The 24,348-nt window shown below is 45.2% G+C and overlaps 1 protein-coding gene and 1 long non-coding RNA gene across 2 annotated transcripts; both read right to left on the reverse strand.

The window, feature by feature from the left end:
- Nucleotides 1-1,251: 1,251 nt before the first annotated feature.
- Nucleotides 1,252-10,912, reverse strand: LOC113836103. Its single transcript, XM_027419034.2, has 4 exons — nucleotides 10,812-10,912; nucleotides 9,584-9,698; nucleotides 6,915-7,483; nucleotides 1,252-6,405 (listed from the first exon to the last, which is right to left on the reverse strand). Exons 1-4 carry the CDS (start codon nucleotides 10,910-10,912, stop codon nucleotides 6,291-6,293), a joined length of 900 nt encoding a protein of 299 aa, XP_027274835.1. The 3' UTR covers nucleotides 1,252-6,290.
- Nucleotides 10,913-11,444: 532 nt separating this feature from the next.
- Nucleotides 11,445-16,455, reverse strand: LOC103162096. Its single transcript, XR_003486110.2, has 3 exons — nucleotides 16,267-16,455; nucleotides 14,431-14,528; nucleotides 11,445-11,620 (listed from the first exon to the last, which is right to left on the reverse strand). It is a non-coding gene; the product is annotated as an uncharacterized LOC103162096 (long non-coding RNA).
- Nucleotides 16,456-24,348: the final 7,893 nt, after the last annotated feature.

Consider the following 24,348-nt stretch of genomic DNA (forward strand, 5'->3'; position numbering starts at 1 on the left):
CAGAACAAGCTCTGTCCTGAAAGTGCAATTTCTGCTCCTAAGTATGTGACGAGGGAAGCTGCCCAAGATGATCAACAACCTAGCTACCCTTAGTAACAGATCCAGAAAACAAGTTTGTGTGATTTAGTGAAAGCACAACACAGCAAAAGAGGGTAGAAAAGGCTTAAGTCTTAAAACCACAGAAACAGAAAAAAAATGGAATTTTACAAGTTCTAGAAACTTCTTTACATGAGGTAGCAAAGGAGGTGTAGGAACTAGCCTTGGTCTCAGGGCTAGTAATATTAATACTAGAATGTAGGCTGACTCTTTGATGCCCAGGTCCTACTACTAGCCCCTCCTTTTGTGCGGTATTTTGAGTGGTATGTCTGCATGTGTTCATCTGTGTGCACAGGTCCCCTGCCCTTATTCACTTAATGTCTCTCATTAAATCTAGAGCTTACTTTTGCAGTTAGGCAGGCTGGCTGGCCAATGAGCAGCCCACATCTTCTCCAGTGTGGACTCAGTGTGGCATCTTCATTCTGGATGCACTGTCCACTGACCCTTCTGATCTCTCCCTGCTCTGCCTTGGTCCCCTTCCCAGTTCCTAGTAACACTTCTATTCCAAGTCCTTTTCTATTTATATGCAAAAGAAAACACAATTGAAATTATTTCCTTAACATGTTTCTCTTGTGATGGTGATGACGCTTCTGTTTGCATACTGTATTCACTCATTTACTGGCTGCCACCTAGGCTCAGTCCACACCTTGGTTATAGCAAATGTCAGTAAGCATGCCCATTTCCCTTTTGTATGCTGGTTCTATTTTCTGATTAAAAAAAACAAACAAACAAAAAACAAACAAACAAAAAACCCCAGAAATGTGATAGCTAACTGATATGGTCATTCCATCCTTCATGTTTGGAGAAACCTCCATACTCTGTTCGATGCTGGCCATTCTCGTATTAACTTACTCCTAACAGCCTATGCATGGTAAGGGCTCCTCTTCTCCAAATTCTGCCTTTTTCTCAAAAAACTTTCTGTAACATGGGTAAGTAATGGAGTCTCATTGTAGTTGCATTTGTCAGATGACTAAATGAGTACATTCCCATAAAGTTATTAGCTGGTTGTATTTCTTCTTTGGTATCTAATCAGATTGTCACATCCTTTGAACTATATATTAATTGTGTAAGTTCCTTATATAATCTTCTATAAAATAAATAAAGACCAATTATTACCTGCTTTTCTATTACTGTGATGAAACACTGTGACCAAGGCAGCTTACAAAAGAGTTTAATCCAGTCTTGGTTCAACAGGGTTAGAATACACGGGGGTAGAGCAAAGGCATAGCAGCAAAACAGTTGAGCGCTTACATTTTGAACCACTAGCAAGAAGCAGAGAGCATACTGGGAATGGCAATGCCTTCTGAAACCGCAGAACTGACCTCCAGTGATACACCTCCAAGAAGAGCATGCCTCCTAATCTTTCTCCAACACTTCCAACTGGGGACCAAATATTCAAACACAGGAGCCTATAAGAGGCCATTTTCATTCAAACCACCACAGACCTTTTCATTCTATGGGTTGGCAAAGTGAAGACCATCTGCTTTGCTGGGCGGAACTTTTAGATGTAATTCCAGGCATCATTTCTTGTTTCTCTACTTTTGAAGACTCACCTAGGAAAACTACCTGTGCCAATACCTTGAAGTGTTTTCCTTACATCTTATTTTGGTTCCAATACAATTTTGCTTAGATTTCATTAGCTAACTGAAGTATTTTGTGGTCACATGAATTTTGTGATGTTTTCTCCAGTTATGCAATGTTATTCTTGGTATTAAAAGTCACCAGCGTTACACTGGGGCCTAAATCTCCTTTTAAATCTAGTGGTGTTTTTTTTATAAAACTAGGTGCTGTTCAAATACCTGTCACATAAATTTACATCTTAATCTGATTTTCTTCTAGTAGCTTTGGATATAGTTTGTTTATATCTCCCTATATCTTATAAATTCAATGGTTTACTATATTAGTAATTTTTCTTATTCCTCATTGATATGTATCTTTTTACAGTGGAATTTATTCACATTCTCAATTATACTGCTTACTAAATTCTTTCTCCTCTGGGTATAGGATTCCTGTAAGCATCTTTTGTAATTGTGTTCTAATGGTCATGATTTCCCTTAATTTATCCTTATTCTGGAAGGCCTTTACTTCTCTTTCAACTGTGATGGACAACTTTGCTGGGTATAACCTTGGTTGGTAGTAATGTTCACTCAGGACCTGAAACACATCATTCCATGCCCTCCTGGCTTTTTACAAGTTTTAAGAAATCTGCAGTTAGCCTGATGTATCTACCATCAAATGTTGCTTGACCTTTCTCTCTTGAAAACTGTAATATTCTTTATCCTGTACTTTTAACAACTATTCTACAGTCATGTGTGTTTGAGCCTCTAAATGCTTCTAACACCTACATGTCCATGTCTTTCCAAAGATTTGGGGGGTTTTCTGTTATTATTTTACTGAGCTTTTTGTTGTTGTTGATTTGTTTTTACACCCTCAACCTGTAGCTTTTCTTCCTCAGGTATGGCAATGATCCAAATATTTGATTTTTTAGGAGTATCCTAAAGCTCTTGGATTTTCTCTTCATGTTTTTTTCTCTTTTGTTCTGACACCAACAATTCAAAAGATGTTTTCAAGCTGTTTATTTTTAATTCTGTTTGATCTAATTTGTTTTACAGGCTGCCAACTAGTTTTTCTATTTGATCTTGAGAGCTACTTGTTTCCTCTATGATTTCTGTCCTGTTTACTTTCAGATCCTGTGTCGCTTTCTTTAGTACATTTAACTGTTTGGGGCTTTTGCTTTTCATTGTTCCTGTGTTTTCTATGTTGAGAATTAATTGTTCATTTGTTGGGATGGGTATCGTTTATGATATTGTATGCTAGTCTTAGTGGTTCTCTCTTGATAATATGTTTTGGAAGTATTAGTCTTGGGTTTGACACTGGTACTTCTCAAATGAAATCTAGCCTGTTACTTACAGATTCTTCATCTAAAGCACAAGTGACATCATTTCACTTCCCCACAAAACCACCTGTGACTTGGAGCGGCTTAGAATTCAACCCAGCAGAACACTAAGTTTTCTCAGATTTCGATTCTATTACGTCTTTCTTTAGATCTAACCCACCATGAACAATAATTCATTAATCCAAAAGCTATGCACCAACAATATAGTTGGAAACAATACAAAGGGCCTGATTTCATGGTGCTTATAACCTAGTGACAGAAGAGACTAAAGAGGAAAGGGAAAAGTTAGAGATGGCTTAGTGGCTAAGAGCACTAGCTGCCCTTCCAGGAGACCCAGATTCAATTCCCAGCACCCACAGGAAGCTCATGACAGTCTAACTCCAGGTTCCAGGGGATCTAACACCTTCTTCTGGACTCCTTGAGTACTAAGCCTGTTTGTGAGGCACAGACATACATGCAGGCCAAACACTCATACACATAAAAATAAATAGATCCTTAACCCTGGTACTGGTCATGGTGGTGAAGACCAGCACTTGGATGATAGAAGCAGGGTGATCAAGTTTGACATGCCAGCTGGATGGTGCAACAGGTACCTGCCAAGCCTAGCAACCTGAGTTTGAGATACCTGAACCCACCTGGTGGAAGGAGAGAACCTACTCCAAGTTGTCCTTCAGAAACACCATGGTACTCATGCCCCACCCCCAGATGCACAAATAATTTTTAAACAGCAAATGGCCAATATTGTGACAAGAACCCAACTACTAATAATGCCCAAATATAAATTAGGTTATGGTCTTGGAGAGCTGAACAAAGTTCTATTTTTTTTGCATCTTGGTCCTCACACAGACTATGCCATATACACCTGTTTAAATTTTATTTTGAAACAAGGCCTCATAGAGTTGCCTAACCTGGCCTTGACTTCCTATCCTCCTGCCTTAACCTCCTGAGTACCTAGGATTGCAGGCCTGCACCACCTGAACTTTACAGCACTCTAACCTGAGTCAACCTTTGTTAAACCTGGAGCTTTTGCTCTCTACTGGAACCTGAGTACAATATAAAAGTTTGGCAGACAAAAAACAAACAAAACCACAACAAACATTTAAGAGAATGCCATGTGAAGGTTCTTATAAACACACACACACACACACACGTACACGTCCCCCCTCCCCAATCAGCCCAAGTTTGAGAACATGACTCATCATCACTCGGATCTTATCAACTTCACACTTTCAGAATAGGGGCAGGCATGGTGGTGGGCACTGGGTCATTTGCTTTTAAGGCCTTTTCTCTATTATGTAGCCCTGGCTGTCCTGGAACTCCCTCTGTAGACCAGGCTGTCCCTGAACTCAGAGATCCACCTGCCTCTGCCCACTTTATGCTGGGATTAAAGGTGTGAACCACTACACTAGGTCACATGTATTTAACCCCAGAATTTGTGAGGTACATGCAGTCAGATCTGAGTTGTGAGGCCAGCCTGGTCTACTCCCTGAGTTCCAGGACAGCCAGGGTTGTGTAACAAAAAGAACCTGTCTCACAAAAACAAACAACAACAAAAAATAGAAACTTTATAGAGGAGATGAAAAGCATGGCCCAAGAAAGCCAAGAAAGTCAGGCCTAAAATCAGAGATGGAAGTAGAAATGTAAGGAATACGGGTAAAGGGAGATAAAAAGATGGTACAGCAGATAAAGGGGTTTTTGTTTTAATAACTTTTTATTTTATGTGCATTGCTGTTTTGCCGGCAAATAAATCTGTGTGAGAGGATTGGATTTCCTGGAACTGGAGTTACAGAAAGTTTTTTGGGTGCTGGGAATTGAACCAGGGTCCTCTGGAAGAGCAGTCAGTGCTCTCAACTGCTGAGCCATCTCTCCAGCCCCCAGGTAAAGTCTCTTAACACCAATTTGGCCTCTTGATTTCCACAAGTACCCCCACAACAGAAGTTTTAAAGGAGGGATGCCCCTGTTTGTGTGTGGAGGCAGAGAGAAAACTGGACCAGGTGGCACAGCCCTATAATCCTGGGGAAGGCTAAGCCAGGAAGATCACATTTCAAGGCCAGCCTATACAATTTAGATATCTCAACAATAAAACTGAAATAAAATAATAAAAAGGCAATTCAAGATGCAATTGGGTTGTAGAGGCCCTTGGTTTAACTGTCAATAGCACACACACTCTTTTGTGCTAAAGATCAGTGGTCATCAACCGATGGGTCACAACCCCTTTGGGGGTGTTGAACAACCCTTTCACGATATCCTGTATATCAAATATTTACATTACAACACACAATAGTAACAGAACTACAGTTACGAATTAGCAACGAAAATAATTTTACAGTTGGGGGTCATTACAACCTGAGGGGCTGTATTAAAGGGTTGACGCATTAGGAGGTTGAGAGCTGGTCATGAGACAACTCTTGGTATGCAGGTATGTCAAAAATACCAATGAGTTTGAATCTTCAGGCCTTGTGAACTGGCTAAAGGTGGAGAGTTACAGGGAATAAAGTTCTCAAATGCTTGCACAACTGAGCATTTCCCAATTCACAGGGGTTCTTGTGAGTTGGAAACCTGCTTATTTTTGGAAAGCAAATTAAAAAAAAAAAAAAATCACACCAGATGCTCTTGTCAAAATCTCCATGGCTAACCTTCCTTTTTCAAGGTGGGGAGGGAAGATAGAAAGACAAAACCTGAAACACCCATTAGAAAATGTCCTCATGTTACCATTTACCACCCCATTTTATCATTAAACATTGACGTTTCCAGTACCACGAGGGCCAAAGGCCTTCTACAGCTCACGGAGACGATCCATGTGTAACCCGAGCATCCCTCACTAAGAACGCAGGTCACAAAAGCGCGGCTCACTTTCCACCTACAGGGCTTTTTTCTAAAACTTCTCTCCAATGGGGCTGAGAGTCCATTTTGCAGGGTGCCTGGCATTCATTTCTTCAACGCTGAATGGCACTCCCGTACCCCAGTCTTGGACCCACACTACGGCAACTGTCGAACTCCACACCCGCCCCTCCAGTCATCCTCACACCTGAGCCTGGGGAGGTGGGTCGGGGTCAGTCCGTGCCTGGTCTTCAGAGTGGTGCTGGTGGACAGTGTGGGTGACAGAGGCCGTGTGTGGCCTCCTGTTCTCCTCACAGACTTGCAGGGAAGCGTCCCGAGTCCTGCAGGGAAGATGCTGCGACGACGGGAGGCCCTCGACAGGATGACAGGCGGACACGGTCTCCTCAGCTGTGCGCTGGTCCAGCCTCGAACTCACCGAACTCACCAAGGTCCCAACTCTACCTCAACTCGAATTCCGCTAAGTTTCACCCACCAGGGAACTTTCTAGAACTTGCTTCCCTCGGAAAAGGCGTGGTCCACAGACCCAGTTGGGGCAGCTTCCTGACTGCCCGACTGTGGGCCTGCAGTGCGGGCTGTGTGTGTGTCGAGCTCACGTGAGTCTCAGGTGCTCAGGGTCCTCGTGCTGGACCCCAAGGATTCACCTCACGTGACCCTACTCCTCAGCAACCCCCCCACCTCACCTCATGTGACTTGTCCCCTCAGGACCCCCCACCCGTCTCACCTCACGTGACCTGACCCCTCGGGATCCCCCCCCACCCGTCTCACCTCACGTGACCTGACACCTCGGGATCCCCCCCCACCCGTCTCACCTCACGTGACCTGACCCCTCGGGACCCCCACCCGTCTCACCTCACGTGACCTGACCCCTCGGGACCCCCCACCCGTCTCACCTCACGTGACCTGACCCCTCGGGACCCCCACCCGTCTCACCTCACGTGACCTGACCCCTCGGGATCCCCCCCACCCGTCTCACCTCACGTGACCTGACCCCTCGGGATCCCCCCCACCCGTCTCACCTCACGTGACCTGACCCCTCGGGATCCCCCAACCCAAGCCCGTGGCGACCCCGCGGCCGGCTCACCTCACGCGACCCCGACACCTCACGGCTAAAATTAGACAGGGCGAGCGGCGCGCTCCCGTGCACGCGGCCTGCGGGCCGACGGCGTGCGTCACCAGCCCCGCCCCTCGCGAAGGACGCGCTGACGTCGCGGGCGTGTCCCGAGGGTGACGTAAGCGCGCTTCCGAGAGGGCGCGCTGGAAAGTTGGGCGCGCCTGTCTTAAAGGGGCCGCGGCGGGTCCAGCCCGAGCTGTAAGCGGGGTCCCAGACTCCGTCCCCGCCTCAGGGCTCGGCTTGCGGCGGCCCCGGGCCGCACGGCTGCAGCTCGCCGTCCCCCACCCCGCCGAGTGTCCCCTGAGCACAGCGGCCAGGGCGAGCACAGCCTCCCGACGCTGTCCCTCAGGCTGACACACCCAGCATCCAGCACCGCTCGCTCGCTCGCTCGCCTGTGTCCGCTGCGCGCCAGGCGCACGGGAACCCCTCGCGTGGACTTGGACCAGCGTTCCGGCCCTCAGTCTCGGCCTGTGTGCCCGCCCGGGTCTGCGGCCACACCCTTTGTGCCCCCAGACACGGAGGAGCCCGGTGCCCGGGAGCTAGGGTGACATCCGGGGAGGTCACAGCCTGAGGTCTGCGGCCTGTGAGAGGGGGAGGGTCCTCAGGAGTTAACACGGATCTCACACACACACACACACACACACATTCACACACACATTATTCACCCTCTTACACACACACACACTCTCTTACACTCACACACACATTCACACACACCCTCTTACACACACACACACACTCTCTTACACTCCCACTCACACACATTCACACACACCCTCTTACACACACACACACTCTCTCACTCACACACATTCACACACACACACATACTCTCTCTTACACTCACTCTCACACACACACACATACATACTCTCTCTTACACTCACACACACATTCACACACACCCTCTTACACACACACATACTCTCCCACTCACACACATTCACACACACCCTCTTACACACACACACACTCTCCCACTCACACACATTCACACACACACACATACTCTCTCTTACACGCACTCTCACACACACACACGACACACACACATACATACTCTCTCTTACACTCACACACACATTCACACACACACACATACTCTCCCACTCACACACATTCACAACACCCTCTTACACATACACACATACTCTCCCACTCACACACATTTACACACACCCTCTTACTCACACACGCACACATACTCTCACTCTCACACACATTCACACACACCCTCTTACACACTCACACAGACACTCACACATTCACACTCTCACACACACACACACATACTCTCCCACTCACACACACTCACACACACCCTCTTACACACTCACACGGACACACATTCACACTCTCACACTCACACTCTCACACACGCACTTTCACACTCACATTCTCACAACCACAGAGACACCTGCACATCCATGTTTTTGCTGCACTACTCACAACAGCCAGATGGGGAACAACCCCGATGTGGATCAGCAGATGGCTAAGGAACACGTGTTGTGCATACACAGTAGAATAAATGTTGTAGCTTACGTTTTTATTCATTTGTTTATTCACGTGTAGGGAGGGTATGGGAGCCGGCGTCCTCAGGCTTGGTGACAAGCCCCTTAACTGCTGAGCCGTTTTTCGGGCCCCTGCAATAATTTTTGGCAGAGAATGAAAATTGTTGTAGGAAAATGGGCGGAACTGGAACTGGTTGTTAAGTGATGTAAGCACACTTGAAAAAGCATTGCATGTTTTCTGTTATATGTGCAGCAGGGGCTGGGGACATGCTTGAGCACTTAAGACTGTTCTGCAGAGGACCTGAGTTCAATTCCCAGCTCATCTGGCTCCTCACAGACTCCGCTGTCTCCAGGTCCAGGGGATCCTACACCCCTGGCCTCTGCGGACACTGCGCTCATGTGCACATGCTCACACAGAGACACAAACCAGCCACACGATTCAAAGTAAATCTTTAGAACCAAAGGGAGGGACGTGGCATGGCGGGGAGTAAAAGGAGCTTGAGAAGAGAGAAACCGCGAAATGGGGGTAAGCAAGCAGAAGGAGGAGGAGGAGCAGTAAGAGGGGTGAGGGGCGCCTAAGGGGACGGGTAAGAGGAAAGAACGAACTATAATGACCTACGCATGAAAATGTCATAATGAAACCCAGTTCTTTGTGAGCCAACCAAGAAAATAATTTAAAATAAAAAATAAAAAGACCCAGGTAGAGCAATGGGCACAAACGTGCCCACAAACAGTAGTAGGCCGGACATGGGGCGTGAACATGGACTTGAAATCAATCCTAGGAGGAACCGGCGGCCCTCAGGACTGCCGGCTCTCCTCCTCCCCTTCTCTCCCACCCAGCTTCCAGACAGGCGACCCAGGCCTGGGGTGATTGTCCCCATGGAATGACACTATGAGGTCCACTGCTGTTTTTAAATCTGCAGTAAGCAAGATCCTGTGTGTCATCGTAGCTTCTGATTTCCTGAGATCCCAGCTCTCACTCCCCACCCCAGAAGCCCCATTAAATGTCACTAAGAGCCATAAATGCAAGCCACCGCTAATGCGGAAGGATTGTGATCTCCGGCAAGCAGCAGCAGCGAGCAAAGAGCAGGAACCCTTGGACCGTTCCCAACCATGTCAGTGACTCACTCGGTGACACAAAGCACCAAGCACACGGGAGAGAGACCAGGAGCGGTAGGCACACGCTCTGCTCTCACGGGAGTGGGAAGTGATCCAGGAGTTAGGAGTCACCAGCCAGCGCTCCCTGGGTCCCAGCGTGGTGAAACGCAAAGGTTCATGGCTGAGCCTGACTCCATGGTAATTCCCTAGCAATGGTGTGCTGGTGAGCCACGAGCTTTGTCTACTCAAGTATTCCTGGTTCAAACACAGCGCCTAAGATGGTTGTGTAGGATCAGGGCACTTGTCCTTCTAGACTTCCACCTCATGGGTCAGAAATGCACCCTGCTTATCCCTGCCTCCCCTCTGTAACTTGTACAACTGCACCCCCCCAGGGATTTTTTTCTGAAACTCTTTTATTTCTATGGCAGCCTGTCCAGTCCATTAAATAACTTAAGCTTTCCCGTTTCTGTAGAAGTTTAGGTCTTAAAATGGAGGAAGAGGGGTTTGCTATAATAATAACAGCAACTTCATGCTTATAAACGTTACACATAAAATAATAATTGTAATTGGATCTTGTTTTTTTAATTGCATCTATTTGTGGTTGTCATGTTTGCAGAGGTCAGAGGACAACCTGTAAAAGTCAATTCTGTCCTTCCACGGTATCATGGAGAGGCTCTGAGAGCCTTCTCATTTCCAGTCAATACCTTATTCTCCGCCCACATCTATCCTCACCTCCAAACCAGTATTACCAGGGGTGGAGCTGTGAGGGCATAACCGCACGAAAATGTGTGTGAACAGCCTCTGAGTCCTCCCGGTCCTCACCATGTGGTGGGTGCTTGTCTTACCTAGGTCTGTTTTTATTGTCAACTTGACCCAACCCACAGCCACATGGAATGAGTGACCTCACATGAAGAGTCGCCCTATCAGATTGTCTGTTGCCGTATCTGTAAGGAATTGTTTTGCCCATGATTGGTGTAGGAGTGCCCAGACCGCAGTGGGCAACACCATGCGTGTAAGAAAATCAGCACAAGTAAGCCAAAGAGCCGGACAGAGAGCCATCTTCCCCCTGGTCTCTGCTTCAACCACCTGCCGTGGCCTCCCTCAGTGAGGGACCCAGAAAACTGAAATAAACCCCGTTTCCTCCCCAGGTAGCTGACGGTCATGGTGTTTATCACAGCAACAGCAAACAAATCAGGACACCCTGCTCTCACACACTCCGGGGAGCAAGTGACACCAGCAGCAGGTCTTTAGTTCTCACAGTCCTAGAGTCTGGGAGTCCATGTCCAAGGTGCAGGAGGTGAGGGCCAGCTCCCTGGTGCATGGCTGCCTTCCTGCTGCCTCTTCACTAGGCCTTTTCATGGCCGTGTGTCCATGGAGGTTTGGCTGTCTGTGCTGTCCTCTTTCTATAAGACACTAACCCATCAGCAGGGTCTCCTTCTGCTCTTGCCCTAACCTAAGCTTCATCACCTCCCAAAAGTTTGATATGGTGGCTCTTATCTGTACTTCCAGGACTGAGGAGGCTGAGGCAGGAGGATGGCAGGAGACTCTGGGTCAGCCTGGTCTACATAGTGAGTTTCAGGTCAGCTTGGCCTAGGCAGTGAGACCCAGTCGATACGCACATACCCACACCCCCAACAGCATCACACTGGGGCCAAGACGTTAGCCTTCAGTGCTGCTTATTAGGGTGTGGAGATCTAAGACAGTCTCACGATATAGTTCAGGCTGGCCTGGATCTCGACATCTTCCTGCCTCAGCCTCCCCCGTGCTGGGATGGTGACCATTGAGCTATGACAGTGCTCAGGGAATACTGAGTGATGGGCAGACAGCAGACGGGAAAACAGGGACCCATGTGGTACTGGGGTCCAAATCACAGGGACTTCCTAAGAAGAGCTCAGTGGGGCTCATTTGCTTTGCTTTATTTGATTGTATCAAGGTCTCTGTAGCATAGAGCAGCCTCCATATGTATCCCAGGCTGGCCTCCAGCTCATGAAAATCCTCTGGCCTCAACTTCCTGAGTGCTGGGATTACAGGTATGGGTCATCGTGCTCAGTTCAGAATCCCATCATCCTGTAGGTAAATGAACAGACATGAAACATCTAGACAATAAAAGTATTCAGTGCTGAGAGAGAGAGAGAGAGAGAGAGAGAGAGAGAGAGAGAGAGAGAGGCCGTCGGGGGGGCGGTGGTGGCGCATGCCTTTAATCCATCCAGCACTGGAGGCAGAGGTAGTCAGATCTCAGTGACTTCAAGATCAGCCTGGTCTACAAGAGCGAGTTCCAGGACAGTCTCCAAAGCCACAGAGAAACCCTGTCTTGAAACCCCCCCCCAAAAAAAAGAGACAAGCCACCTAGCCCTGGAAAGACACGGTAGGAGCTCAAATGTCTACACTGTGAGTGGAGCCTATCTTAGAAGACTTTTCACTGTGCAGTTCCAGTTGCAACTGTGTGACATTCCCGAAAGAGGCATAGACAGTGAAAACATCAGGGGCTACCAGGGATTGAGGTGGGGAAGTGGTCAAAGCACAGGGGCTTTCCTTTTGTTTTTGAGAGAGAGGGTTTCATGTAGCCCAGGTTGGCCTCAAGCTCCACATATGCAGCTATGTAGTCAAGAATGGCCTTGAACTTCTGATCCTGCTGTCTCCACTTCCTGAGCACTGGGATGATAGGTGGGTGTCCAGGGCACTGTGAAGTGACTCTTAGTGGCACTGTCATGGGGGATTCCTAAGCCAGACATGGTGGTACACCCTGTGATCCCAGCGCTCAGAAGGTTGAGGCAAGAGGATTGAGTTCTAGACTAACCTAGACTACATAGTGGGTTCAAGTAAACATGAGCTACATATTCTGGACAAGCCTAGACTACATAGTGAGTTCAAGTAAGCATGGGCTACATAGCGAGGCAACTCTGTCTCAAAAAAGCATATACACACCAAAGTTGTTTTAACACAAACTCACAGAATGTGTGCCACCAAGGTAAATAAGGACTGTGGGTGACAATGACGTGTCAGGTAGGGCTATCAATTGACCTTTCCAGTGGGGAATACAGACAAAAAGAGTAGTTGTGCCCGGTATGGGGACAGGGGATATTTAAGAAATTTCCATACTCTCTGATTTATTTCTATAGAAAAATAAAAACTCAAAACTGCTCTACAAATGAACTCTGTTAAAAACCAACCAAACAAACAAACAAAGCCAAGTGACGTGGCAGTGCTTCTCTGTAAAGCTCGGTGCTCTGTGGAGTCTCACAGACAGACCTGGGCTGAAATATGAGCTCCAGCCGGCTCTGGTCAGCTCTGTAACCTTGGGAAGTCACTGAACCCTTTGGCCTCAGTTTCTCCAACTCTGCTGGGGTTGTCCTGGCTTCCTCAGTAAGTGCAGAACGTCATAAAGAGTCTGTCGTGGCACCCGGGATCTGTATACAGTCCTCTCCCTGGCTTGGACCATCATATCCTCTGTCCTGCCGACTTCACACTCAGCCCAGGGGAAGATGCTGTCTGGAGTGAAGACATCTCTGGGAAGGAAATCTGCATGGGGGGGGGGGGCTTGTCTTCTGATGCTCAGAGGGGCTGCCCCACCCCACTGCCCCAGAAGCCAGATGTTCACTAGAGCCCCAGAGTCAGTGTCTAGCCCCTCACTCAGCTTCTTCCACGGAAAGGTCAGGATGACAGAGGTCACCATATTTAGATGATGGCTCGCAAGGAAGCCTCGGTGGGTTAGTCACCTATAATATGACCTCATATTGCCACTCAATAGAGTAACAGCTGTTAGTTGCTTTGGGGGGCAGGGGAGGGGTCAACTCCAGACAACCAATCGTGCCTGGAGGATAAATTGGGTAGGACCAGAGCAGACAAGAGTAGGGAAGAGAGAGTCCTCTAAACAGCATCTCCCACAGAGTCCCAAGGATTTCCAGTACCTCAACCCAAAATGTAAGTCTTGATTTTTCTTTGTTTGGGGAACCAGTGGGAGAAAAAGCATACTCAGGAATCTTCTAGCCGGGGCATGCCCTCCATGGCCAGGCTGGGTGGGTGCCACCCTGAAGAGGGTGGGAAATCTGAAATTCTGTGAGCCAATCACATGGCATCTACATGGCACCCAAAGTGGTGGTCTGCAAGGTAGGGGCTGGAAGCGACTCAGGATGAGGGTGCTGAAGAACTCCCAGGCGCACAGGTTCCATAACCCGGGCAGGGCCAGGGAGTGGTGGTTCAGCCTCATCCTAGGCAAAGCTCTGATGCCACCTGGGGTGGCTCTAATTCACCTCACCCTAGGAGGCCATTGGGCTTGGTTCAGCCCTTCACTCCAGTGTCCTCCCCATGACAGTCCTTGTTTTGTGCCCGCCCCATGCTTTAGGGGGGGAATACTTCATGTCAGCAGTTGTGTGGTCTTGGGGACTCTCTTCATGGTTACACTGCACCAAGGCCAGAGTGAGCAAGTGAGGGGCTTCAGTGTTCGGGAACTGGAGGGAGGGCAGAGGACGTGTTTGGAAGCCTGTTGCTGACACGGTTGTGTCACTTTGGGCAGGTCATTGTGCTCCTCTTGATTCTGTCTCTACCTCAACTGTAGTAAGGTGTGCGCTTGGTTGGGGCTCCTTCCTACCCAGTTTGGTCCTCTCCTGTTCTTTCAATGTGAAAGACATGTGTCTTGGCTAGAGTAGAAGGAGCATAGGACTGGAGGGGTTTGTTGCTTGCTGTGCAACCTTGGTCAGTGGCATGCCTTCTCTGAACCCTTTTTCCCTATTTATAAACTATGGTTGTAAGGAGACCTCTGTGAGAGAAGAATGTATTTGAGGGTCTTTTCTGAGGCAATGTGAAAGGTGTTAAGTGGTGCCCTGGGTTTGGCTGGAATGTTAGGTAAAGCTGGCTGAGGCGCAGATAACTGGGGTTACCTGAGAGTTGGCTGGCCAGGGGGGAGGATCACAGTCAGTTAGCCTGTGGGAGCTTCCTTCTGATGCAGACTTTCCGGGTTCCTGATATTCCACAGAAGCTAAAAGAGTGAAGAAGTCAGGAACGACATGATACCCAGAAAACTCCGGGCAAGTGGCTGCTGCTGTGCTGGATACCCAAATGGGCACGTGGCTAAAGCAGAGAGGCCGGGAAGCCAGCCAGGGTGTGCAGGGTGTGCAGTCCCCTCAGTAAGGAGTGGCCTCTCGGGTCCTAGGGACCAACTTCTGAGGAGCCCTCGGCAGATGTGAGAACACTGGGGGGAGCCCTGGAAATAACACCTGATCAGTGACTAGTCCCCACCCACCCTGGGACAGTCACAGAGTCTCTGTAGAAACTCCACACTCCTGTTTTCCTTCATTTGAGTAGATGCCCCTCACCCCCAACCTTCAGCCCTACCCCTACCCCTACCCCCTTCCCCGGTTAGCTATGTCCCTGCAACTGTCCCTTCCTTGTGGCAGCCACAGCGATTGGCAGCTCCTTTTGAAGCTGTTCTTGGAACTCCCGGGGTGACTTCACTTCCCTCCCAGGGCAGGGCAGGGTGGAGGAGGGCTCTCTTTTCTTCTGGTTCTCGATGTTTTGAAGCCCCAGGTGCTGAGGCTCTTAAGGCTAGAGGAGATGGCCAGGGCAGAGCAGGGCTGCCCAGTAGCTGACTCATCTGACATTACCATAATTACAGCGATTTTCAAACTGTGAGTAATGCCTGGTGTCAGAGAATGTCAGGGAACGTTTCTGAGCACTCCCAGCCGCTGCTCGAGGCTGAACCAAGCCAAGGGCAGGGAAGTGCCCTGGGACACCACCTGCCTCAGCCAGCAGGTAACCCAGGGGCTCCAAGGATTGAGCTTCTCTGGGACCATCGCCTCTGGTGTTTAAACGGAGGTGGGAAAATGTCTTTACAATATAATTTTTCATTTATTCAGATCTAGGAAAAGCTGTGTTTAAAGTCTGTGACAATTGTCTGGGGATAGAGACCCACAACTGTAATCAACACTTGAGAGGCTGAGGCAGGAGAATTACTGTGAGTTCTGGGCCAACCTGGGCTACACAATGAGATCCTGTCTCAAAAAAAAAAGTTAAAAAAGTCTTTGGGGACATATATATATATATATATATATATATATATATATATATATATGCTGTTACTTATTTATCTGATTTTGCTATACTAGGTTTTGAACACAGGCCTCGAAAATGCTAGGTAAAATACTCTGCCCCTGAGCTATATCCTCCAGTCTGAAAATGAAACTGTTTTTGGACATGGTCTCAGGTAGCCCAGGCTAACCTCAAACTCAAGGTATAGACTAGGATAACCTTGGACTCTTGATCCTCCTATGTCTAGCTCCCCAACACTGGAATCAGTTTATGTGGTGGTGGAGATCCCACCCAGGCTTTACAGGTCCCAGGGTGGCACTCTGCTAACTAAGCTACATTCTCAGCTCCTTTTAAAAACTTTTTACAGCCAGGCATTGGTGGCGCACGCCTTTAATCCCAGCACTTGGGAGGCAGAGGGAGGTGGATCTCAGTGAGTTCGAGGCCAGCCTGGTTTACAGAGTGAGTTCCAGGACAGACAGGACTGTTACACAGAGAAACCCTGATCTTAAGCTCATTCTGTAGCTCAGTGTTACTATAGGCAGACCTTGAACTTGCCATCCATCTTCCTGCCTCAAGTTCTGAGTAGATGAATTACAAGCCTGTGCCATGCCACAAGGCCTGGTTCATTCTCTCTCCACCCTTCCCTTCCCTCCCCCTAATTTAGGGTTTCTCCTTTTTTTTTTACTTACTTTTATACATGTGTACATTTGTGCAACTGTGAGTACTGGTGTCTAAGGAAGCCAGGAGAGGGGTTCAGATCCCTTGGAGTTGAAGTTACAGGTGTTTGTAAACTGGCATGTGGATGCTGGGAACTGAGCTTTGGTCTTCTGAAGAGCAGTATATGCTCTTAACTGTTGAGCCATCTCTCCTGGCCTCGAATAAAGATAGGCAGATGATTAATATTAATAATAATGATAATACCAACAATTACAATTATAACCAGACATGGTGGCACACCTTTAATCCCAGCATTCGGGAGACAGAGGCAGGCGAATCTTTGAGTTCCAGCCCAGCTTGGTATATAGGGCAATTTCCAGGACAGCCAGGGATACACAGTGAAACCGGGTCTGGAAAAAATAAGCAAGCAAACAAACAATTATAATAGTTGTCTTAGGATGTCACTGAAGCATGCTGCTGCTAAGATGTGACTGTGATGATTGTTCAGGGACCTGTGACGAAGGGTTGACAGCTGTTCAATTAAATTTTACACACGTGTAATCCTGGCATTCCTAGGCGGAGGCAGGAGATAGAAGGATCTTAAGTCTGAGGCCAACCTGAGAGTCTCAAAAAACAAAAGACAAAATAAAAACTGCAGTTCACAGTCAGATACACATTTAAAGATACAAAGAAAGTTATATTAATTCTGTCAAAAGAAGTCGCAAACAATTAATTGTATAATTTTAATTGGAAAATAAACAGTTTATATGCCAGGATGGACTTACAAGTTTCAATATCTTGTAATCGCAGCTGTAGCTTTTTACAAAATCTTTCTCTCTGTGACAGGCTACTCTATCCAATCTCCCTTTTATTTTTAAATTTTATTATACTGTTTGGGGACAAGATCTTGATGTGTAACTCAGGCTAGCCTCAAACTTGCCATTCTGAGTGCTGTTTCATGGTGTGAGCCACCACACCAAAATAGCTTTCAGTCTGAAAAAATAGTTACGGAGTAATGGTCTTCTACGAAGTTAGTCTTAAGGAGTCCTAAGTGGGTTTAGTATCTCTGCACTGTGACTCACTTAACACATCCCCTGTGTGAAACACTCAGGGGCTGCCTGGTTCTCCAATATTCAGAGAACACTAGAGGGGACACTTGAAATAACCAAAACTCTGTGCAGAGACTTTTCCCACACACAATTGGTTCCTGTTGGGTTTTTTGGTTTGGTTTGGTTTGGTTTCTTTTCTTTTCTTTTTTATGCTTTTACAAGAAAGCAAGTGTATTTCTTAAATATAAACCAGAGTACACAAAACAGAGTGTTTGTGGCTCATAATATAATTTTAATTTTGGTAAACACACAGGAATACCCCATTTGTTAACAAGTTTTATTTTCTGTGTACATATTTTACATTTAGTCTTTATATGTTTGTGTCTGTCTGGACATTTGTAGCAATTTAGAATTGTTACACATACAGAAATATATATACAAATACTTGCATGTCTAGTTTAATATTTTTAACATATAATAATAATTTCCTGGTTTAATGGTTACATTTTAATATTGGTTATATTCATATATTTTGGCTGATAGATTTTTTTTTGTGTGTGGTTTTTCAAGACAGGGTTTCTCTGTATTGCCTTGGAGGCTGTCCTGGAATTTAAGCTGTAGACCAGGCTGGCCTTGAACTCACAGAGATCCACCGGCCTCTGCCTCCCGAGTGCTAGGACTAAAGGCATGCACCACCAAAGCCTGGTTGGGCTGATAGATTTAAATATACTATATGTGTATCATGTAAATATTTATACATAATATAATACTATAAAAGTGCATTAAAGCATACTTAACATATTTTTATACTTGTGGGTTTTGTTGTTATTTCAATTTTAGTTTTTGGGACAGAATCCTATGTAGTTAAGACCAGCCTTAATTTTGATATATATCAAATTGTTAAAAGTGCCTCCATCTCCAAAGTGGTAAAATTATAGGCTTGTTTTGATTTTTAAGACAGGATCTTGTTGTATAGCCCAGAGTGGCCTCAAACTCAAGGCAATCCTCCTGCCTCGGCCTTCCAACTGCTGGAATTGCAGGGTCCATTCACCATACAAACTCATAAGATTTTAATAACTAAAACTTTGGTTGGGATGTAAAATAAATAATTTAATTAATTAAAAAATAACATTCAAATGCTGGTTTTGCCTGTCTGTCACATTTTTATGAAAGGCATCCTAAGTCATTTCATAGACATCTCTGATGTCATTTCTGCTGACTTTTGCTATGGCAATTTGATCTTTTTTAAAATCATATTTTCTAAAAAATAATTAATAATGAAAACCACATTTTTCAGTGCTCATATAGAAAAGCATAGAGCAGAGCATGTTGGTGCATACCTTCCAGGACAGCCGATGCTACGTGGAGAAACCCTACCCAACACACACACACACACACACACACACACACACACACACACACACGACAGAGAGAAAGGAAGAAAGAAGAAAGACAGTTATTTTCTATATAAGATAGCTACTAGATTTTTAACATAAAAGTAAAGTTTTTAAAAATTTCCTTTAAAAACTATTTGATATTTTAATCACACACATATTTAGATTAGCATTTTCTAGAACACTCACATGTCAACTGTAATGATTTTAGTTGGATTATTCCTTTTAGTCTCCAGAAATATAAAGATAACATTTACTTTCTTTCTTTTTTTTTTTTTTTTTTTTTTTTAGAAATGCTCCATTTCATTGGTTAGAAAATACCAAAATTAAAATTGGCCATAAACAACAGCATACATTTCATTTCTGATTTTAATGCTGCCAGGGTAGCTCATTTTAAAGGGGTGGCTTTGACTGCTTCCGGTGTGCAATCATTTTCAAATAAATACAAACGATGGAATTCTCTGTGTCTTTGGAGAATACCACTGATCTTGGTAGTTTTCTTGTGGTACTGGGCACTGAACCCAGACTGTCTTCTTTTCCAAACCTCTTTCCCAGGACCCTTAGCCTCTGTGTACGACACAGACTCCAATGTTCAGAGTTAAAATCCAGCTGATTTTTATTTAGTTCAGATTGGATGAATCTTCTGGGCACTCTTATCTGTTTCAATTTCTTCCCTTATATTTATAATCTGGCAACATTTTCTTTTCAAGGTTTGATATAGGATTGCCTCTTTAACACAAATAAGATAAGCTGTGGTATTTTCCAATGTTTTGAAATAATTATACATGAGATGTAGTGACTTGATTTTTTTTTTAAGAGTTGAAAGATTTTTCCTCCTGTGATGTGTAGGTCTGCATGCTTCTCCAGGGAGACCCCCTCCCTCTTTCCTATTTCAGTCCCTTCAGCTGTAACTTGTATTTAGTTTTATATTTCTAGTTATGTACTTCTAGGTTATTAATTTCCTTTAGGTTTTCAAGTTTAACATAGTTTTACAAAGTATTATCTTAGATTTAAGATACCAATTTTTCTGGTGATGAATTTATTCTTCTTTTTACTAGTAATTTTATTAACTACAGTCTTTTTTTCTTACTTAGTTTTGTCTTGTTGTCTATTTTAAAATATAGCCCTTGAACTAATTCTATGAATTTCCCTGGTTTCAGCTTGGTTTCTCTTGTCTCTTTTCTCTCTTCCTATTCTTTAAAGATTTTGTTGTTTCTGTGAGTGTTAGGGTTGAATACTTTCATTTTTGTTTTCCTTGAAGATTATTAAAATATGAACTATACATTCACCTTTTAGTATAGATCTGATAATGTTTCATGACTTTGACATGGTGGACCTTCTGGGATCATCTTCTAGCTGCTGAATTTTTATACTTTCATTTTTTTTTAATATTCTTATATTTCATTTTCACATTGACTTCTACAGCCAGTTGTGTTGCTTGGGATGGAAGAGTTAAGCTTATGTAATTTCTGCTTCTTAAAATAGCTCCTTCCCTCCTCTTGTTTATGTTTATGTTTTGTTTGGTTTGGTTACTCATATGCCTTGCACATTTTTTCCTCCTTGCCCTGCCCGGCTCCTACGTGGTCTGTCCTACCCTTTTCCACATCTTTCATCTTAAAGCAGCCGAATGGATCCTCTTACCCCACTGTTTCAATGTTTATGTGTCATATAAGAAATCTTTCCCTATCTGATGCCAATGGGTGTATTTTCTTATAAAGTTCCTAGGTTCACACTTGGGTCTCAGTGGTTGATATGAGCAGGGAGTCACTCCGCCGGCTTCCTCCCACACAGACACACAGCGGTCTCAGACCTGCCACTGCCGCAGTCACAGGCTGACTTCCTTGGTGCACATGGTATTTCAGAGCTTTTATTCTGATCCAGTCATCTATTTGTGACCTCCCATGCCAGTACCACTGACCCCTTTAATAAGTCTAAATATTTAATAAGACCAATCCTGCGCCTCTCTTGAGTCCCATCAGAATAATCTTCCCCTCTGGGCCCTCACATGTGAATCACACACTTGAGGCTTTCAAAACTAAACTTTTTTTAGTTTTGAGGCACTGAGTCATTTATAGATAACCGATTGCTTCGTGTTATTGGGTCCCTAATTAACAAACACAGTATTTCTACTTATTAGGTTTTTTGTTGTTGTTGTTCAGTGGTTTTCTTCAGAGGCTTTGCATATATTTTAACAATCTGTTCCTAAGCAGCATACAATATAACTATTCAAAAATAAATTATATAAAACTTTAAAATATAATTTATGGGTGTAAATATTCTTCTTTTATATTTCCTAACTATTGGCCTTGGTGTGGTTTGTGTTCCCTTGCTGCACATTTTGAGTTTTCTGTTAGAGCCCTTCATTTTTTAGAATAGTTTTCTTTCTCTTTCTCCCAACTCTACTTACACTGCATCAATAAAGACCTTTAGTGTAAACAGTGGTTACAACCAGTCTCTGTAGATTATTCCTGACTTTAACAGAAATGTCTCTAAGATATCCCCAGTTTGTATATTTGCCTGCACAGTCTTAATCGTGGCCTTTTATCAGCTGAAGGAAAATGCCTCTAGACCTAGTCTGCTAAGGGTTTTGTTTTTCTAATATGAATGAATACCGAGTCCCGTCAAACACCCTCTCTCTCTCTCTCTCCCCCCCTCTCTCTCTCTCTCTCTCTGTGTGTGTGTGTGTGTGTGTTTTCGAGGTGTTGCTTAAAAGGTAAAGGATAAATAACTTTTCTTTTTAATATGTTAATTGAAACAGGTTTTTAACTTTGAATTACGGTTTCATTCTTGAGGTTAAATTCTACTTCACCATATTTTCTCTAAGACTTTTGGTTGCTTGAAAACTAAGGTTAAGCTGTGTGTTCTTTACAAACCCTGCTTGATTGACTTTCATGTCTCAAAAATTAAGTTGGGAGAAGTCACCTTCTTTTTCTTTTTTTAGTCCTTTTCTTTTCTACCCTGTTCTCTGGAACAGCTCTCATCTTGAAGCAGGGTTTATGTGGAATATCTGGGAAAGCCTTCTGGCTTCACTGCCCTTGCAGCTGGGAGAACATTCAATTTTCACTGGAAATTTTTTCCTAATTTCATCTGAATAAATTATCAGATTTTTTTTTCTGAAAAGCTACCCACCTATAGGTTTCTGTACTTCTTAGGATAAAAGGAATAATTAACGAGTTTCTCTCGGGCAGCTACTCTCAGAGTTTATTTCTATAAGGAGTGGAGTCTTAGAAGCAAAGATCCTCCGTGCCCTGGTGATCTTCACACCCCTGCTTCCCTCTGCCTCCTGTCTCTGGTATTTATTCTTTTCTTCTCCATCAGGTTTCTCTCTGGTTCTCTGCCTCATTTCTTAAGATGAACACCTCGCATATGTATCCAGTGCTTGCTTAGTTTTTTTGTTTGGTTTTTACTGACCATGCGTATTTGGTTAAGTAGAATTTCCCCTCTCTTTGGCCAGAATAAGGACTCCAGCACTGGGCTGCGTTAGAACCCTGCTCTGTATCTTATGGTTGTTTCAGAGTTGTAGCCTTGCCTCTAAATTGAAAAGAAAAAAGGGATTTTAAAGGGGATTTTAAAATGGTCAGTACTTAATGTTGTTTATGAAAACACAGCATCCTTTTCTAGCTTTCAGAGTGGCAGTCTGTGGTTGGTAAGCTCTTACTGGATGAGGATCTGTAGCGTCCCAGGACTCTAGAAACACACTCTAGAATCTACTGCGGTGTAAGTGAAAGCTACAATCTGACTGATTTGCATTCCTTTGTAGGTAATCCTTCCTTATCTATCAACCATTTATCCTCTCTTTACCCTTAAGGTTCTGCAGTCTTCCTACAGTATGTCTCTGTATGCACCATTTCATATTTCTTTGCACTCAAATGTAAATTTGACCTTTTTTATTCTGGAAATTCTCTCTCTCTCTCTCTCTCTCTCTCTCTCTCTCTCTCTCTCTCTCTCTCTCTGTGTGTGTGTGTGTGTGTGTGTGTGTGTCTGTCTGTCTGTCTTCACTGAATCAGCACCATCTCTTTAAATATTGCTTTGCCATCATTTTCCTCTTTTCCAGAATTCCTACTTGATGGTGGCTGGTACCCACCCGTAGATTTTCTGTGTCTTTTATTGTGCTTATTTTTTCCTGTGGCCCTCTGCATTTAACTAGGGTTGCTTGCATGAGCACAGGTGTGTGGATTTACAGACTGAGGGCGGCTCCCTCTGTCTTTTCAGGCTTTCTCTCCTTGCCTGTGTTCTGACGTGCCATTCACCACCCTCCCCAGTCCACCAACGCCCTCTTCAACTTCACCCAGGCCAAGAGTTCTCTCATTCGACCTATGAGCAAGCTAAACCCCCAGCTAATAGACTGTTGGCCTCAACGTTCTCAATATTCCTGTTATTCATTAGGAGGCAGCCTGTCAGCCCCTTTTTGAACCATCTGGATTCTGTTTCTGTCCTGTTTTGTTTGTTTTGTAGCTCAGGATGGCCTCTAGTTCACTTTGTAACCTGGGATGATGCTCTTGCTTCTACCTGACAATCAGGGGCATTACAGATGTCACATAGTTTACTCAGGGCCTAGAGCATGCTGGGAAGCCTGCTACTGTCTAAGCCCTACCTGCTGTTATTTGCATCTTTCTTGCTTATGTCTCCTCTCATCCATCTCTTGACACCCTGAATGTACTTATTCTAAATTCTTCGTTATGCTGATCTACGAAATCAGTTTCAGCCTGGAGTACAGCTCTGATCTGATTACTGACTTTGTGGCCCTTCTTTCTGAGTGTACTTTGGAATTTGAGTTCCCAGACTCATTTCAGAGGAAAGCCGTGTTTGTTGTCATTTTGTTTCTCTCTTCTCCCAAGCTGTCCCTTCCTGTCCTCCCATCTTGCAGGGCCGACTCCAAGCCCTCTGTCTCCCAACCCAGACCCATGGTGTCTGATGGCATTTTAAGGTCACTGCTGCACTGTGTGGGTCATGACAGCAGTGACTTATTCTCAGCCACCGTGGTGCATCTGTGGTCTCCTACCCCAGAGGCCTGCAGCCTTGTAGACCAACAGTTATTTTAGCTTGTAGGTCATCCCACGACACCCCCCCCACACACACACACATACCCGGAGCAGCTTTTCCACAGTCTCTTCCCAAATTGGGAATCTCAAACAGATCTCCGGCCCCATCACAGAACCATCTTCTCTCTCCTCAGAGAGAGGGACTTCGGGACAGTGTGAGCTCACAGTGGGCTGAGCAAGTGAATGCTGCTGAGGTCAATAGCTGGATCTCTGTGCTCTAAGGCTCATCCTTGTCCTAGCTCTCTTTACGCCCAGTCCCCCTGGAAACTGTAGGTCACCTAGCACATAGCTGGGCTTCTCTCTACAGAGGGGAAGTGACACTGACCCAAGAGGTGGGAGAGCTACTCCCCTAGCTCAACACTCCTCTGCTCCAGAATAAACACCCCCAGGGAGGATAACCTGCTCATCATGGCAGCCTGCTCCAGGGTGGGAAGAACAGAGCAGACCCCTCAGCAGATAGATGAGCACTGAGGCTTGAGAGTTGATTGTTATCTCCCAATGAGCTAGGGGGCTCAGTCACCTTCCTGCCACTATAACAAGTATCTAAAGCAGTCTTACAAAGAGAAAAGCTCTATCTTGGCTTAGAGTTTTGGTGTTCCAGCTCACAATAGCGCCATCCTTGCTTTGGG

This window comes from Cricetulus griseus, chromosome 5, assembly GCF_003668045.3.
Source record: "Cricetulus griseus strain 17A/GY chromosome 5, alternate assembly CriGri-PICRH-1.0, whole genome shotgun sequence".
Lineage (NCBI taxonomy): Eukaryota > Metazoa > Chordata > Mammalia > Rodentia > Cricetidae > Cricetulus > Cricetulus griseus.

Bases quoted from the DNA above. Each gene is read 5' to 3' on its own strand.
- LOC113836103 (XM_027419034.2), bottom strand. From the start codon at position 10,912: ATGAAAAGGCCTAGTGAAGAGGCAGCAGGAAGGCAGCCATGCACCAGG. The intron at 9,699-10,811 runs GTGAGAACTAAA...GCTGGGACCCAG, and splicing joins GACTCCCAGACTCTAGGACT to GGAGCGCTGGCTGGTGACTC. The intron at 6,406-6,914 runs GTGAGCCGGCCG...ACACACACACAG, and splicing joins AGGTGTCGGGGTCGCGTGAG to CCCGCACTGCAGGCCCACAG.